General features: G+C 35.3%; 1 protein-coding gene across 1 annotated transcript; it reads right to left on the bottom strand.

Annotated features, from left to right (window-relative positions):
- Positions 1-450: 450 nt before the first annotated feature.
- LOC111507808 (uncharacterized) lies at positions 451-4,064 on the bottom strand. Its single transcript, XM_023163167.2, has 2 exons — positions 2,120-4,064; positions 451-747 (listed from the first exon to the last, which is right to left on the bottom strand). Exons 1-2 carry the CDS (start codon positions 3,724-3,726, stop codon positions 699-701), a joined length of 1,656 nt encoding a protein of 551 aa, XP_023018935.2. The 5' UTR covers positions 3,727-4,064; the 3' UTR covers positions 451-698.
- Between the last annotated feature and the right edge of the window lie 14,573 nt (positions 4,065-18,637).

Below are 18,637 nucleotides of genomic sequence, written 5' to 3'. Positions count from 1 at the left end.
AGGGAATCATGCAAGACATTTTTCATTAGTCATCAAATTTTAACCTTTCCCTGCATATACATCTTTAAAATACTTTCATATGTTCGCGAATGTATAACAGACTGTACTAAGAACTCATTATATCATAGCTACCCAACTATAGATATGCAGAGGAGTTGAGCATTCCTAAACATAAAACTATAAAATTCGAACATTCTCCCAAATATATGGGAATGAAATTATTCAATCGGTTACCAGACCATTTCAAACAGATGAACACTGTAGCATTTAAAAAAGTTAAGACATTGCTTCTTTCTAAGGCCTACTATAGTATTGGTGAATTTCTCTCGGACCATCTCGACTGAATGGGTTCATGCCGCTTTGGCATGACATATTCAATTTTTATAACTACAATTATTTTAATTTTTGTAATTCTGACTTTTATTGTAGAGAGATGAATGAGATACAAACTAGATTTATAACATTTATTCTTTTAAACCTACTACAATATAATAATACACAGTAAGTGCTTCGTTCATAAATATTCCTTTTTCGAGATTTTGATAGACTTTGTATCGATGAAGTTGCCTACATTTGTTTACTTTCAATTACTTAAAGTTAACTACTATTAACATTATAATCTAATAGAGGCTACCTTAGGGAATAGCGGTTGTCATCAAGATTTATTTTGGGGAAAAAGTACTTTAATTCTCAACTTCCTAATGTATCTTGTTTTTCACGGCACCTACAGTAGACAACATGTTGAATCTGAAAAACAAATCAGTTTAAGTTGAAAGGTAGAACTGGAATGCCGTTTATAGCAAATCGAGTTTTCGTTTTAATTTTTTCAATAACAGTTTTTTTTAAATTTAATTTCCAGAAATATTAGTTAGATAATATAAATATGTATTTATGAAATAGTATATATAAGTACTATCCATATGGCAATATACTATTCGATCCGCCCAAGACCCTGGTGTTTTACTATGATTATATAATATCGTTTATGAAAAACATTTCATAAACATTTCTACAGTATCATTCTACCCCATAACCATAATGATGTGAAAGTGAAAAACTAAACATTTTTCACTGAAAATTAATTCAAATATGTTAATCATTCAATAGAAATTATATTCAGTTTTCTAAAATTTTGGTAAAAACCACCTTTCCTACAAAAACACTGACTCTTGAAGCACGTTTCGATGTCCAAGTTAGCATCATCAGGAGATGATAACGACTCCTACCTATCAAACTATGTAAATTATTTGGAAATTCTGGTGAATTCAATCTTGGTTGGGTATTTAATTGAATGAAATAAAAGCGGGCTAAAAAATTAAGACTTTTCAAGGCTTATAAATTAAATCTAGGAATACATAAAAAATTATTTGGGAAATAACGTTTTTGATCTTCTAGTTCTCCATCTTGAAACAAAAATATGTGGGAATCTTCCAAAGAAAGGAAGGAAGCGAAAATTTCAAAAAAGTAATTTCATACAAAGATGTGTAGATCCATGCAATGAAGTAACCTTCAGACACAAATTGGAAGAAAATAATATATTTAAAATGATTTTGAGTATCGCTTCAAGGATATTTTCTGAAAAAAATGTTCTTTCTGCACTTTTTGGAAGTGTAAATAGACCTGTTTGGGAGTTTCTACTTCACTCGAAACTTTGTCAACCTAATCAAAGTACCTAAAAGAAACATTTTTCAGAGAAACACTATAATAAATTGATGGACGTAACCGTTACTACGTGGTAGGAAGTCATAATGAAAAAAAGAGATTCGAAACTTTCTATGTTTTTACCACTTTTTTTTGTAACTAACGTTAATGCAGTTTCGTCCTATAAGGACATTTTCAAACTTATACATTGAACACTATAATTCTCGTCGGAACTGAATTAAATAGTAACTATCTGTAAGAAGGATATATTTTTGTTTTGATGTTATAGTGAAATCTTTCATTTAATTTTTATATAATTTGTATTTCTGAAGAAATTTTAAAAAACGCCAAATGCAAAATAAGAAGTAGTTAACATTTGGATGGTAATAAAAATGTTTATGAAACTTAAGTTGTGTCTCACTATGAAAAAACATAAAATAAAAGGAAAAATGATATATTTTCAATGCACAGTCCTTACCTTGGTTTGCTTTTAGTCGACGAATTCAAAAATATTTGCCCTAGCAAATAAATGCCCAATATAACTTGTGCTGCATTTACCCACGAGTTAATGTCCAAGTTAGGTTTCAGATATTCGAAGCGTTCTGGAGAATTTTGAAGATCAACAGATTTTCCTTCAAGCTCTGTGGATACCAATGAAAATTGCTTTTCTGGTAAATGTCTCACTGAATATGAATTTGAAACGCGGGCTTGTGGTATAACATTTGTAGTTGTTTCAAGACGTCTTGCTTCCAGTGCGGGAGAATTGTATCTTATTGAAACTGTTCTTTTCTCTGAATTTCCGAAACTGTTTCTCTGATTTCGTCTCTCTGTTTCTCTAGATATCTCTTCTCTGAAATGGTTTTCTTTCTTGGAATTCAGTCGGAAATCACGCCGAGTGTTCCTCGTCCTCGGCTCATTTCTTATATTACTGGAAGAGACTCTGTCAAGTTGATTTCTAACTGTGTCTCTCCGGTACTCGTGAGGTAACCTATTTGTTAAGGTATTTAGTCTTTGTTCGAAGTTTGGCATGACTCTGTCAAGTTGATTTCTAACTGTGTCTCTCCGGTACTCGTGAGGTAACCTATTTGTTAAGGTATTTAGTCTTTGTTCGAAGTCTGGCATGACTCTGTCAAGTTGATTTCTAGCTGTGTCTCTGCGGTACTCGTGAGGTAACCTACTTGTTAAGGTATTTAGTCTTTGTTCGAAGTCTGGCATGTGCCGGTTCCTATTCGATCTAAACTGTTCGTTTCTGACTTGTTGATTTGACCTATCCTTACTCAAAACAATTCGGCTTTCCTTCCTTTCGAAGTTTCTCGCGTTGTCAACCGAAAACCTAACAGTAGAATCAGTTTTTTTCTCATAATTATTTGTTCGGGCATTTCGTTGAATCTGTCTAGTGGAGTCACTTCTAGACGAACATACCCTAAATCTTCTGTATACAGAAGGAATTTCAGTAATTTCCTTATTTGGCACAGTTATTCTTTGGTATTCGAACGAGGCAGATCGAACATTTGTTCTATCAACACCAAATTGCCTACGGTTTTCAAACTCTCTTTTTGTACTTTGATAATTCGTTCTCCTATCCATAGGAACCTGCTTTCGATTCTCACGATTGAGTTCAATTTTATTAACGAATCTTCTATTATCAAAAAGGTTGTGATACCTGGAGCTTTCTGCACTTTGGTGTTTATAATTTGAGAAGCGTTGCCTGTTGTTAACGCTTACTCTGTTGTCGTTTCTTTGACTAAAATCATTTCTCACCTCTCTCCGATCAGCAATAGAGAATTGGGTAGAACGCCGTTCGGTTGATTCATTTCGTTCTAGAGTTCCTGTTCTGAAACTTCGCCTGTCGTACAAATTTTCATAAACCCTGTCCTTTTCGTCGATTTTGTGGGGCCCGTTTCGAATATTTAGATTTCTTTCAATCTGTTGTCTTCTGTCGGGTAAGTTGCGACTTTCACGAATGTTATATCTCCTAGAGGTAACACGATGGTCGTTTTTTATGAAGCCATACGAAGTCGTCGTTGAAAAGATTAAAAGTAGTATAACGGACTTACTGGTAATTATTTTTTCAAACTGTATCATGTTGGATAGAAACAAAAATCTTTCGTAAAATTTGATGGCTTGTATGGTTGATTCGGTTTATAAAGAGAATGTTACTTGATAATACTTCGCGACTGTCTGAAGTTCATCCTTCGGGAACTTCGTATTTATACCTTCCTTCAGATTTCAATTTCACGGCTGGTCAGGCTTCAGCTCGTTTAAAATCAATTTGTCCCAAAGTGTGTGTGGTTTGATTCAATTTTGAGGATGAGATATAGGTAAGATTTACTGCAGTTGATGTACACTTCGTTACACTATTGAAAATGTGGGCGAGATTTTTGGAAAAAAATGTTCATAAATTTTATAATTAGTTTTTGTACATCATTTGATGAAAAACAAATGAATTGGCATTCAAAATGGATTGAGTAATTTATGTATGGAAATATGTGTATTATTATAAATTATTAAATTATTTATTATAATACTCATTTGAAATGTATTGAATGTTAGTGAATAATACTTCAGCCGCCAATTCTTCAGTCCACGTGGATTGAAGAATTGGCGGCTCGTATTGGATGAATTTTACTAACTGAGTTTTATGATTGGCTGAAGAGTCATAAAATTAAATTTGAAGTCATGTTACGGTGACGAATAGAATGTGAGCCGTCGTGTTGTCAATGTTCAGTTCAGGAACTGATCGCGATTTGAGTGTTGAAATTCGATATTGGTGCAGTTATAATTACTTAAAATTTTTGTTATCTGTTTAAAATGTGGCGTCCTTGGACAAGTACTAATAGTAATTACGGGTGTGATAACAACGCAGAATTTTTCCAGTGTAGTGATTCCAATAGCAATGGTGAACAATGCGAAAAAGATATACTAGGTAGTGAATTAGATTCGGATGCATTTGAATATTGAAACATAGAGAGTATGTCTCAATGTATATAAGAATCTCCTTACATCTCAAGTTTGGTTTCGAGGGAAACAAACTAGTACAAGCAACTGTACGTAAAATAGTCAAAAACAAACCTTATGAACGCAAGATGCGATGTTATACGGGATTACCAAAACCTTTGGATGTTCATCTAATAAAATCATTGAAAAAAAATATAGGACTATTGAGGACTGCAATAATGACTATCGTAAGAACATGAAAGCTAATATTTTTGAGAAATGGTTTGAAAACACATTGATCCCAAATTTGGATGCGAATAGTGTAATAGTTCTTAACAATGCTTCCTATCATTCGTGACAGCTCATCAAAGTACCGAACAAAAATTCGAGGAAAGATGAAATACAAAGTTTTTCAATGGATATCAATTCGTATTTTGAAGATTACTATACCAAAAACCAACTACTTCAAGTTTTACAGACAAAAACATTTGAAAATATGTATTCCCTTGAGTGTATTGCTGAAACGTATGGACACACCATACCGAGACTTCCACCCTATTTTTTGTTTTCAATCCCATCGAGTTGATTTGGGGAAATCATCAGGCGTAAAAATAATTTTCCAAAATTTGATAATAAGGTAATAGAGCTAATTAAAGAAGAAGAAGACTGGCAGAAAAAGATTAAAAACGTTATTTTAGTTAAAAAAGACTATATGCAGATTGGACCCTTCCATATTAATGGTGGAATTCAATTCATTACTGATTTAAATGACGACAGTGATAGTGAAACAGAGAATATGGAAGAGGAATTATCAGAAGCTTTCGAAGAAAGTTAGTGAAGTGTTTTTAAAGCGATCGATTGTTTATATATGTGAGTAAGTAGTATTCTGAAGTATTTTCGATTGTCACCCTGTTATTTGAATCCCTACTTTCCCACTAACCTATATAAATGAAAAGACAAATTAACTTGATTTTAATTTCGACCCTTTCTTTAGGTGCTTTCAATAGTCTTCATAATAATCATTCATAATGTTGAATCTGAAACAGGTCACGATGTCGTATTAGCTTTGTAGAGCGCGTCGTGTAGTATTCGGAGGAGATTTTAAGACAAATTTGCAGTTAGTAATAAATACAATAAAAATAATAATATGTGTGTATGTGTTTTCTAATGGAACATAATATATTATAGGATAGTTTTGAAATTCTGAGATGATTTTGACTCATTTTCATGAAACATTTACTATATCAAAAATCAACCGTTTACGAGATGTTATCATTCTAGGCCTTCAGCATTTGAGAAAGACTATAACTGAAGATTTGTAAAGAACTGTTTGGCTGCAACCTGAAGTGCTTACATTACTATCAACATGTATCAAACCTATATTATTTTTCATGGTTTATTGACAGCAATCTGTAAATTATTTCTGACGTTTCATTTAAAACTGCGGTGTGTCAGAGACATTATTTTTAACCGATAATTAGACATGCCTTTCGGAAAATTGGCAGGTTGTTACATTATGCCAGTTTCTCCGAGAATGAGTTCATCAACAAAATAATTGAAAATGAGAACTGTTTGGAATATTTGTAGATAGACAACTCCATACATACTGTGTACATACTGTGGACAGTTATCGGCAACCTTCTATCCATTCTGGGATTAGTTTCCCCCGATACAAAAAATGACTGGCCTAATAAGTTTGCCACAATGCTTGAAGTCCTTCACAGAGGAAAACTTTCTTTAGAGACAAATTAAATGTTGTAATCGACTTTCCACTCGATAGTATAGATGTAATTAATTTTGCAACAGACGATCCGGTCACTTCTCTGAGAGAAAGGTTTTTCTATGACTAAATATAGCACTTTTGTAGTTATTCAGATTCGTACACAATTACTTTTTTCTTTTTTTTTCAACTTATTTATAGGCAGTTATAAAAGGCTAACTAGATATTAATACAGCCTCGACGGTAAGCGTGAAAATACATTTAGGAAAGATGAATATACATTTTATTATTTGAAGAAGAAAGTAGGTAATCAAATCATGAAATCAGGAAACAACAAAAATTTATTGGCGCTCCGGGGCGACTTCATTGATTCCAGTGTCGCATTTGCCTGCAGCACCACAACATCTGAAGATCTTGATCTGCCAATGTCCTCTCTTTTATAAAACAAAATGTTGGGTGTCTCCAGAGGCTCCAATAAATACAAGACATCGTTAGAACACTTAGTGACACGTCAAACTTGAACCAGTCCGTTTCGTATTTGACCAATGCGTAATAATGACCAAATTCAACGCCAGAACCAACAGTGAACAATGACTGCATGAAGATTATAATAGTGATCTGCTAGATTGAAGTGTTCATCTATTTCAAACCTTTGTAAGAGTTTGGTGCTTTCGTCAGCGGTTGAGTCATGTTTGAAGATTATCAGTGTTATTATTAAATTGACTGGTGCCTCAGATATACTTGTTTTCTTATAATAGTCAGTTAGTTTGGCGCATGTTTGGCAATACAGTTGATCATCACACGTTAAAAATTCTATTTTCAGATGATTATCAATCATATTAGGAAACGGTAGTTGAAGTTCCAGAAAATCGCATACGTCACAAAGTAAACAAGTGAGGATTTTTCCAGCAAAATATTTAAAAACACAAGACGAGATAGACTGTACGGAATCATTGAATCTCCAGAGTGGCAGTATTGATTCTGCCTCTTTTTTGCTCACGAACAGTATTCAACAAGAACCCCAAGAATTCGGAGAAATCCTCTTGTTGTCCTAACGAGTAGGTATATCTAGTAGTCTTCAAAGACTTCAGGAAATTGGTTGGTGAATATCTATAATACAAATTGAACATTAAATGATATTTTTCATTTAGGAAAGTATAAAAAATCCATTAGTCGTATCAAAATAAGTACCTATGTATTTAACAATCAAAATCATGACTGACAAAAAAATATCTCTTGGGTATGATTTCAATATTTTTATTGCTTCTGTATTATTAACTTTCATGAGATAATTTCTAGATCTGAAATAATTATCATCTACTTAAAACGGTCTATCAAATAAGCGTCTAATTTTTTCACTCCATAGTGACTACAAAAAAACAGAGGACTATTTATTTTATAACCTATTCCTTCGAATAAACGAGGGCTGTGAATCCTTTTACGCCTCCACATTCACCAGTCGATTCAAACCCAATTTGTAATAAATGGGAAATGGATATCGGACGTCGCGCGAGTCGCATGTGTGAATCCGTAATTTAATAATAAACAGCCCTTATCAGCAGGCCACCATGCAGCTGCTCGCAAATTGCATGTTTCTTGGTACACTATTGAAATTATTCAGTAAGAAAACTGGGAAAGGGCGGTTTCAATAAATACTGGAGGGATTTTATTTTGCAAGCATATACAAAGTGTCTGTCTTTGACATCTTGCTTCTTATAAAACAATGTTTTCGATCTTTGATAAACAATAAATTTTAGCATTAACTCTCAGTGAAAAGTAGTACGAAATTGGAGATTGTGAATATCTATGATACAAATTGAACGTTAAATGATATTTTTCATTTAAAATGCATTTCGGTTAAAATTGTCAAATTACAAAAATTTCAAATCGCAATAATATATTGATTGAATATCTTCTAGCGAAAATGGGATCTCAATTGTGCATTATACAGGACGTTCCACCGAAAACTTCACCCCCCTGTAAGTCAGAAACAGACGTGTAATCGAAAATTTCAAAGAACGCGTCAATTATTATCTCTAGGGGGACTATAATTCTGATATGAAAATCATACCCGAAACTTCGCACCTTCTGCGGTCAGCAACTACCCCGCTTTTTTTTCAATGGCATGGGGGGTCGAGTGATACATCATTTGAAAGGTCTTTTGTCCGTCTATTACTTCTATAATGTTTTTCGAAATTGGTTTATTCGTTATTGAGAAATGAAATGTTGAACATTTTATTTAAGAAAAAACAGAAAATTCGCTGTCGCTCATTTTATTGAGGAAATCAACAAAAGTAATATTAATGGCAACACAATCAACGGATGAAGTGTTCAAAATGACCTCCATCTAGTTCTATACAATAATACAGTCTAATTTCGAAAGTGTCTTACATTATTGAAGATATCCGTAGTCAGAAATCGGCATTCCCGAACAATTCTCTATCGCAGGTCTTCTAGATTTGTAGAATGTATTTAATTAGTAGTAAACGTTTTGAAATGGATGACACTGTAAGTTTATTTCTGCACTGGTAGTTTTTATTGAATCTAGTTGTCGCAGAACAAAAAGTAGATAGTTGGTCACTATCACTTCTTCACGAATTATTATTCAGTCATATTTGTTCATTGTGTTCCAACATTGTTCATTCTACAGAAAAAAGAATAGAAATTGTTGCAACCCTTTATCGAAATAATGAATGGGCTAAAGCTGCTGCAAGAATTTATAATACGAATCATCCAGACCACAACGTGAGCCATCACCACGTTGAACAGTTAATGAATAAGTTTCGAACTTCAGGTTCTGTTCACAACAGAAAACATGAAGTATCCCGTCCTGTCAGAAATTACGGAGTTGAAGTTGCAGTTTTAGGATATGTATAAATAGATAATCGACAATCTATCAGACAAGTAGCTAGAGCGTCTGGTGTATCAGCTACTAGTGTTTTTCGGATTTTGAAAGCCTAAAAATTCCATCCTTTCAAAATAAGGCTAGTTCAGGAATTAAACATAATTGTCGTTACTGGAGCGATGTGAATCCTCATTTGTTAATGGAAACACATTCATAAATTCTATAAAAATTGAATTTCTGGACCGGCATTCTTGTTAATTATATTGTTGGACCATTCTTCACTGAAGGTAATCTCAATGGAGACACATACTTAAATCTTTTACAAGACTGCCCAGATCCTATGTTTACACAAATTTTGGAAAATGATTACAATTTAGTAGAAAATGAAATAACATTCCAGCAGGATGGTGCACCTCCACATTTTGATGGAGTGGAGTGGCCACTTAGATCACCTGATCTTAGACCGATGGACTTCTTTCTGTGGGGACACTTAAGTCGAAAGTGTACTCTACTCAGCCTACAAATCTAGAAGACCTGCGGCAGAGAATTGTTCGGGAATGCCGATTACTGACTCCGGACATCTTGAATAATGTACTGAACGCTTTCGAGAGTAGACATTATTATAATATGGAACTAGGTGGAGGTCATTTTGAACAATTTATTCTGTTTTTTCTAAAATAATATGTTCAACATTCAATTTCTCAATAACGAATGAATCAATTTCGAAAAAAAATTAATGAGGTAATAAAGGGACAAAATACCTTTCAAATGATATCACTCGACCCCCCATGCCATTGAAAAAAATAGGGGAGGGGTAGTTGCTGACCGCAGAAAAGTAAAGTTTCGGGTATGATTTCCATATCAGAGTAAGTCCCCTTATTAGAAATAAAAATTGACGCGTTCTTTGAAATATTCGATTACACGTCCGTTTTATATTATTCCTTACTTTTCAACTACTGAAATATAAATATTATTGAATATTCAAGTCTTATGCCTATTTGAAAATTAGAATTTTCTTACAGGGGGCAATTACAGAAAGTGATTAGATAAACGATTAATTCTGGTGAAACAGGTAATTTATAAATATGTTAATTAGATTGATGATTAATTCTGGCAAAACATGTAGATTAAAAAAAACAAAATACCTACAATAAGTATTTCTTCTAGGAAAACGTAATTCATAAATATGTTAGTTATTTACATTTTATGAGGCATTAACTGGTATTTATTGATAATGATGAGTGAATAACTTCGTGTTAGTCATTTACAAAATTTTGAATGTTGGAGTATGATTTCCAGAAACCAGTTTGTTTAATTTCTGTCCTTCATTTTCGTATTGTGAGCCATGTTGAAATCGTGATTGTTCTCTGATGATTGGAGATTCTCGTTTTGAAATTTCTTGAAGTCATTTCTATATAAATTTTTGGGGATGATCCACATATCAGTTTGTAGATCCCGAATTCATTATCTTTGTCCATATTTGACTTGTTTTTTTCAAGAATATGTCTACCCAAGTAGTTACTGAGTATGCTATGTTAATGTTCTCTTGTGTAGTAGTCTTCTTAAAATGAAAGGTAAACCTGGTACCTCTGACGTAGAATAAATATAAAAACAAGCACTTTTTCCAATAACCAGAACTTCAATATTCTTCTCGACGTGCGATTCGCCAACCAAGATGAAGAAAACTAATTATTAATACCAGGATACACTTTCCCTTTCCGATATACATGATTTAGTGTAGAACTTTGCGGGAAGTTCTCTCGTGAATATTTCCGCTAATTTTAACGAAGTGATTCATAAAAAGATAAACACTGTGCTGTTTGAAATAGGACCTTATTTACTGTTCAAAGTTCTTGTGCCGCCACACTTTGCAATTTTCAAGTTCTAGTTCTGCAATTCGCAAGTTCTGTCAGTATACTCCTGTAATGAGTTTTCCCTTTCGAAGATAATCGATTAAAATAACTCCATGACCATTTCAAAAAACAGTCGTCATCACTTTTCCAGTCGAAAAAACCGTTTTTGCTTTTTTGGAGCAATACCCTCTTTGCAGTCCACTGTTTGAACTATTTTTGTTCCAGGCGTATAATGGTATATCCAAATTTCATCTACAATAATTAATCGGCGCCAAAACTCGGATTCATTGCGCCTGGACTGCTCCAACAGAGCGTTGGAAATGTTCATTCGAACATGTTTTTGTTCTAAGTGAGCAAATGCGGTACCCAACGCGTGGTCAGCTTTCTCATGCCTAAATGTTTATTTAATATATGACAAACACGTTTTTTTGACATGTTCATAACCTCTCTGCTATCTCGATCACCTCAATTCGGATGTCGTCTAGCATCATTTGGTGAAATTTGGCGATATTTTTGTCAGTGGTTGCAGTTTTTGAACGTCTCGAACGTTCATCGTCTCCCAAGCTCTTACGGCCACGTTCAAATTCAGCTGCCCAAAATTCAACTGTGGTAAATGATGGTGCAGACTTGCAGAGTTACATAACAACTGCACGTGGACGATGGGCTAAGCGGCCTGGTGCATGCTCAGTGTTCACAGGAAAATAGTTGAGAAGGAATTTATTGACAAGGTGATGAACAAATCTGGACAGCAACCTAGACCCTTTCAGTTATTATTCAAAACGTAACTCAATACATCAATAAATCTATAATCTTTTTGCCATATAAAATTGACTTTGATTTTTCATAAAAATGATATAGCTTATGCCCCTCGCACGGTTTTCACGCATCTAACGACACGTCGTTTGCTAAAATCAGCCAAGCTGTTAGGGCCGTAGCGAGCCGCCCCGGTTCCGCATGGGTGCAATGCTGATACTAAATATAAATTCGCCCACCGGAAATTTAAGGACATGGAGAAACAGTGATGAAAAGATAATATTGTTTAATGGACGCATCTTTTTCTCCGCGGCTGGCGCGCTAATAATATTCAAAAATCCTTTCTCATTGAACATCTACAACAGGGGTCTCCAAACTACGGCCCGCGGGGGCCAAATCCGGCCCGCCAGTGTCATCAATCCGGCCCGCGACAGCCAATGATTTACTGTCATCAATCTGGTCCGCGACAGCCAATGATTACCTAATTGTTGTTACTATTGCTATGATAAGTTGAAGAAGAAAACACAGAATGATAATTACTCGGTTTTATTTACTTGCAAGGAAAAACTTAACGACAGAAATTATGACAAAGAAAACTTAACTAGTTTAAGCATAGTAATAACTAACAAATAATTGAAATGAATCACAGTAAAACAAAAACACTAATGAGATTTATGTAATTGTGATTTTCCACCGACAATACTTTGTAGTTGTGGATCAATTTTACTTGTACCAATTATCAAAAGAGATTTAAGATGATCATCGGTTAATTGAGATCTGTAAACATTCTTTGTGTACTTCATCTTGGAAAACGTTTTCTCACACAAGTAAGTAGTACCAAAAACAGAAAACAACCCACGAGCAAATTTATGCAAATTATTGTTCCAGTGGAAGACTCTTATAAAATTCCAACAAAGATGAATTTTGATATTTGTTCTTAAGCATATCACTGCACCGTAAATCAATAATTTCCATTTGGACTTCCGGAGCCAGGGTTTAAATGTCAGAATCAAAAGGATTTTGAAAAAGCTTAATTTCATTCGCAATGACATCAAAATCTGAAAAACGAGTATGAAAATTTATCTTCAAAGCACTGAAAGTTTCGATTGCAAAATTGACGGGAAATTCAGTCTCAGTAGTGTGGCTGAATATTTCACATGTTTCAAGATTTTTTACGTAAATGCGATTGAAATAGTATTATTTTCTGCCTGAAGGATTTGATATTGGTGTATAAATCAGGGAGAAGCTGATTTTCTCCTTGCAATCTCAAATTCAGTTCGTTCATATGATTTGTCAAATCGGCATAGAAGGCTAACTTCCACATCCATTCACTATTTTCTAAATCGGCAAAAGGGCGCTGCTTCTCATTTAAAAAAAAATCGATCTCTGCTCGAAGTTCAAAAAAGCTCTTAAGGACTTTTCCGCAACTAAGCCAGCGTACGGCAGTATGATATGGTAAATCATTTTCTTCAATCTGTTGAATAAACTCGCGGAATTGTCGGTGATTCAGCCCAGTGGATCTGATGAAGTTAACAACTGATATGACTGGTTTTAGAACTTCAGACATAGGTATCCAAACATTTTCTGCACAAGGACTGTTGATGAATGATACAATGTAAGACTAATGGTTTTGAACCAAAATCATTTTCTACAGCCTTTGACACAAGTGCAACCACTCCTTTATTTTTACCATACATATTTTTGCCTCCATCAGTTGTTATAGATTTCAAATTTCTCCATCGAAGGTTCTTTTTATTAATGGCATTTTCAACTCCCTTAAAAATATCTGCCCCAGTTGTCGTGCCGTGAATACTATCAATATCAAGAAGTTCTTCATACACTTCATAGCTTTTATCTACTCCGCGAATAAAAATCAACACCTGAGCAGTATCTGACACATCCGTTGACTCATCCAATGCTAGAGAAAACCACTTATGATGTCCATTTTTGTCAGATAGTTGAGATGATATATTTTCTGCGTTGCACCCTCCGAGCCACGGTGTTTGCTGACAAACTGACACTTTTAAATAAATTTACCTTTTCAGGGCATATTTCTTCGGCTACTGCAATCAAGCATTCTTTTATCATTTCTCCATCGGTGAATGGTTTGCCACGTTTTCCGATTTCAAGAGCCACACGAAAGTTGCAGACTCTTGTTCAGCATTAGCTTTGGTAAACAAAGATTGCTGCGATTTGAGTCCGCGTTTCAAAGCTTCAAAGTTTTCCTTCCGCAAACTTCCTGTGTACTTGGAGTAACTATGAAGATATTTCGATTCATAGTGTCGTTTAATGTTATAGTCTTTGAGAACAGCTATGGTTTCATTACAAATTAAACATAGCTCCTTATTACTGGACTCAATCACAAAATACTGAAAGTTCCATTTTTCTTGGAACGTTCTGCATTCACTGTCGATTTTTCGCTTCTTTTCCATACTAACAAATCACACATAAAAACAATAAGTCAAATCAAAATACGCATTTTCCCCGCAGCTGGCGCCTCGGTTGGAATATTTAAAAATCATTCACTATTGCTCATCTACAACATAAAACGAACCTACAAACAAAATTTCAGTCTCCGAAAATATAGCGGTACAGAGAAACCGTGATGAAAAGGTAATTTTCATATGTGAACGTGCCCCTTTTATCCCCAGTGGACTCGTCAGTCCTCAGTTGGAATATTTAAAAATTATTTCTTATTCTGTCTGTTTAAAATGTTTTTCCGTTAATCAGCTGTCGCCCCCATACGAACGACAACTCTCAGAAGTCGAGAAACTTGTGCGAGCTAAGGACTAACGAGGTCTTACCTTTTAACGTGTGATTCCTAACACTTTAAAGGTGCACATCTACAACAAAAAACGAACCTACATACAAAATTTCAGCCTCCGAAAATACAATGGTACGGAGAAACAGTAATGAAAAAGTAATTTTCATATGTAAACGAGCTCCTTCTACCCTCACGGGGGGCCTCAGTTAGAATATTTAAAAATAATTTCTTAGTGCACATCTAAGACCTAAGAAGCACCTACATACCAAATTTCAGGACTTACCGGTACAAAAAACAGAGATGAATGAGTGTTAAGTGAGTGACTTTCACATTTATAAGTACTACATGGATCAATAAGTCCCGAGACTAACCCAGAGATGGCGCTCTTAGTATACCAGTAACCACGTCTTTCTAGAGTACTAACCTTTGCTTGAAACGTGTCGAAATTTTAAGTCGATCGGACCAGAAACAGCTGAGTTATCGAGGTTAGAGTAAAGTCGTTTTGTAGTTTGTTTAAAAAATGGAAAAAACCGAGTTTCGTGTTCTGATAAAACATTGTTTTTTAATGGGTAAAAACACCGTGCAAGCGAAAGAATGGATTGAAAAATGTTACCCGGACTCTTGTCCATCAAAAGCAACGATTTGTCGGTGGTTTGCCGAGTTTAAACGTGGTCGTACCGACACAAATGACGCAGAACGCTCGGGTAGACCTGTGGAAGCTGTTACACCGGAAAATGTGAGTGAAGTGACAAAAATTGTAATGAAAGATCGTAAAGTGAAGCTCCGTGAGATTGCTGAGATGACACAGATATCATATGGAAGTGTATTTACTATCCTTCATGAAAAATTGAGCATGAAAAAGGTTTTTTCTAAGTGGGTACCGCGATTGCTTTCGATGGAACAAAAACAGCAACGAGTCGATGATTCAGAAAGCTGTTTATCGCTATTTACTCGCAACAAAAAAGATTTCTTGCGTCGTTACGTGACCATGGACGAAACATGGATACATCACTACACTCCAGAGTCAAAGCGGCAGTCATCTGACTGGCGCACAGCTGGCGAAAGCCGTCCGAAACGTCCGAAAACGCAGCAGTCAGCTGGCAAAGTGATGGCGTCAGTTTTTTGGGATGCGCATGGCGTGATTTTCATTGACTACCTCGAAAAAGGTAAATCGATCAACAGTGATTATTATATTGACTTACTGGTACGTTTGAAGGAGGAAATCGCAAAAAAACGACCGCACATGCAGAGAAAAAAAATCCTTTTTCACCAAGACAATGCACCTTGCCACAGGTCGATGAAAACAATGGCAAAATTAAACGAATTGGGCTTTGATCTGCTTCCCCACCCCCCATACTCACCAGATTTAGCCCCCAGTGACTACTGGCTCTTTGCTGATCTTAAAAAAATGCTCCAGGGAAAAAGATTTGGCTCAAATGAGGAGGTCATCGCTGAAACTGAAACTTATTTTGAAGCGAAAGATACATTTTTTTATAAACATGGTATTGAAAAATTGGAAAAGCGTTGGAACCATTGTATCACCCTAAAAGGAGATTATGTTGATGAATAAAAAAAAATTTTGTAAAAAAAATTTTGTTTTCATTGTTAGTCTCGGGATTTATTGATCCATGTTATAGATACAAACATGCATAGGTATATTCAATAATACTTACATGCAAACATACAGTGCATTTCTTTAATGTCCCCCTCCTCTTTTATTTTTTGAACAGGTTAACTCAAAAAATTGAATTTTGGGATAATGAAATTAATGCATGAATACTTTATTTTTGAAGTGAACTTGACAGATAAAACTTATGAAATGGCGACTGGGCGCCATCTGAAAAAAAAGTTAAATGGAAAGGGGGGTCTTGTGGCACATTTTTTTGAAGCTCCTGAAGAATACTTCACAGCCCTAGAATATAAAGTCAATATCTTCAACTACTACAAAATGGCGGAACTTTCAATAATTGCCTGAATACATAGACATTTAACCATAATATGAGGTAAGTAGTTGTTTACAGCTGATTCTCGGCATCCCCCCACCACTATGACGTATTAATTGCTTTTTTTATTGGTTGTTGTTTGGTGAAGTCAAGGTGATGTGACCTTGAAGGGTGTGGTGTATGGATCGTTCAGAATTTTTTTCCCGGTTCTAATCCTCCCCCCACCAATATGATGTGTTATTTGCTTTTTTTGTTGTGCAGTGAAGTCAAGGCGTTGTGACCTTGAAGTGTCTGGTGCATGGATCATTCAGATTTTTTTTTCATATGAGATTTTGTGTGTTTATGTGTGTGTGTGTGTAGGAGAATGCACGGTACAGGGTTTCATCATGTGCTTGTTTGTCTATGTACAAACATACGTCTGCATACTTCGAAGATCCTCCAAGTAATAAATGCTCCATCGGTGTTAGGGCACCAAGTTAGTAGTGGAGTGACGTCACAGCAATAACCGTTCAACGGCTAGAGAGCGACATGTTCACTCCACGACGTGTGGCAGAGTAATGCGTATTCATCGGTCTGCCCTCACCTCTCCCGAAGCGATGAAGGTTGTGATGTAACGCATTGCTCTAGCCCCGCTATCGATGGTGACACCACGGCAGCCGAGGACCGTCTGCCTAACGTCTACCCTCTCCGAGACCGCAACGACCACTGCTTGCTCGTATATCGACATCTGTTATCGCATTCAGTTGGGAGGTAATCTTGGCGCATGTAGTTGAGAAGTGGGGTTGGCTATGACGTCTTGACGGGTCCTATCAGAGTGTATTTAAGAAACGTACGAGTGTTGGCTATGTCAGTTTACATCAAGTGAGTTAGTGAGAACTATTATATAAAATGTATTCCTGTGATTGTGGTAAATCTTTCACTCGTAGTGATAATCTTCGTCGGCATCAGCTCCAGAGTTGCCAAGGAGGGCCTGCAGTGAAACGGGTGAGAGTGGATAATGCAACACCTATGTATACGTGCAATTGTTGTAATGTGACAATTCCTATGACCCAAGTGAATTCTCACCGAAGAACCATGAGTCATAAAAATAATGCATGTGTTCAATTGTCTGACGGTGTTCAAATTATAACGAATGCATTCAATTGCCGCATTGCTACATACAGGGTGGAGAGTTCGATTGTAACCAGTGACTACATGTCATTTTTCAATGAGATTAGGCAGAAGGTCATTGAATTACTGGAATCAGCCATCAGGATCCATAAAAGCATCAAGGTGAATATGGAAGTTTTTGGGAATTATATTCTTCAGACTGATGATTCGAGGGTCATTTAATTCCCAAAATAAAATAGTGGACCAATCTTCAGATTTGAATGCTGTTTTTGATGGATTCCGTGATGTAATTCCAGGATCGTGACTCAGGTATTTATTTTTTAAAAATTTCAATAAGATTGAATAGTATTTTTTTTTTATAATTCAGGTTGGACTTGTGAAAAAATATTGTTTCTCGAGGTCAACATTAATAAATACAGTCCACTGGAAGGACGTTCATATGTGAAGCTGCCTCAATGTATTCAATGGAAGAAAGCTGTTGTGAATGTTCGTAATGAAGATCAATATTGTTTTGCTTGGGCTATAACATCAGCATTATATCCTGCAGATAGTCGAGTGTCCGAACTTACGTCATATCCACATTTTTCCACTGTTTTAGATGTCACAGGTATGGATTTTCCGGTTAAAGTTAATAATAAGAGTATCGAAATATTCGAAGATAGGAATGATATTTCAATTAATGTTTACGGTTTAGAGAGTACATTTGAGAAGGGTAAAATGAAGTATGAAGTGATTGGTCCATTGCGATACTCACAGAGAAGACTCCGGAGACATGTCAATTTGTTGTTTATAAGTGATGACTCCGGTAATGGTCACTATTGTTGGATCAAAGATCTTTCAAGATTAGTTTCTAATCAACTATCAGCTCATAGACAGAAAAAATATTTTTGTGACGGATGTTTGATATATTTTTCTGATGAGAGATTGCTTTTACGTCATAATATGTATGATTGTAATCACATTAGTACCACAACACCAACTACTAATTTAAAGATCAATAAATATGGTAGAATGGTTGAGAGGCAAATGAGGGTGCCATTTGTAGTGTATGCTGATTTTGAATCAGTGCTT

The sequence above is a fragment of the Leptinotarsa decemlineata genome, unplaced genomic scaffold (genome assembly GCF_025532065.1).
Source record: "Leptinotarsa decemlineata unplaced genomic scaffold, Ldec_3_MD MMD2_P_RNA_scaffold_2, whole genome shotgun sequence".
Taxonomy (NCBI): Eukaryota; Metazoa; Arthropoda; class Insecta; order Coleoptera; family Chrysomelidae; genus Leptinotarsa; species Leptinotarsa decemlineata.
The sequence above is the reverse complement of the archived record's forward strand: the minus strand, read 5'-3'. Positions and strand labels throughout refer to the sequence as shown.

What these genes read in the sequence shown, in the direction of transcription:
- LOC111507808 (XM_023163167.2), bottom strand. Translation starts at nt 3,726, where the DNA reads ATGATACAGTTTGAAAAAATAATTACCAGTAAGTCCGTTATACTACTT. An exon ending in TCGACTAAAAGCAAACCAAG is followed by an intron (nt 748 to 2,119) that starts GTAAGGACTGTG and finishes TTTGTTTTTCAG; the next exon opens with ATTCAACATGTTGTCTACTG.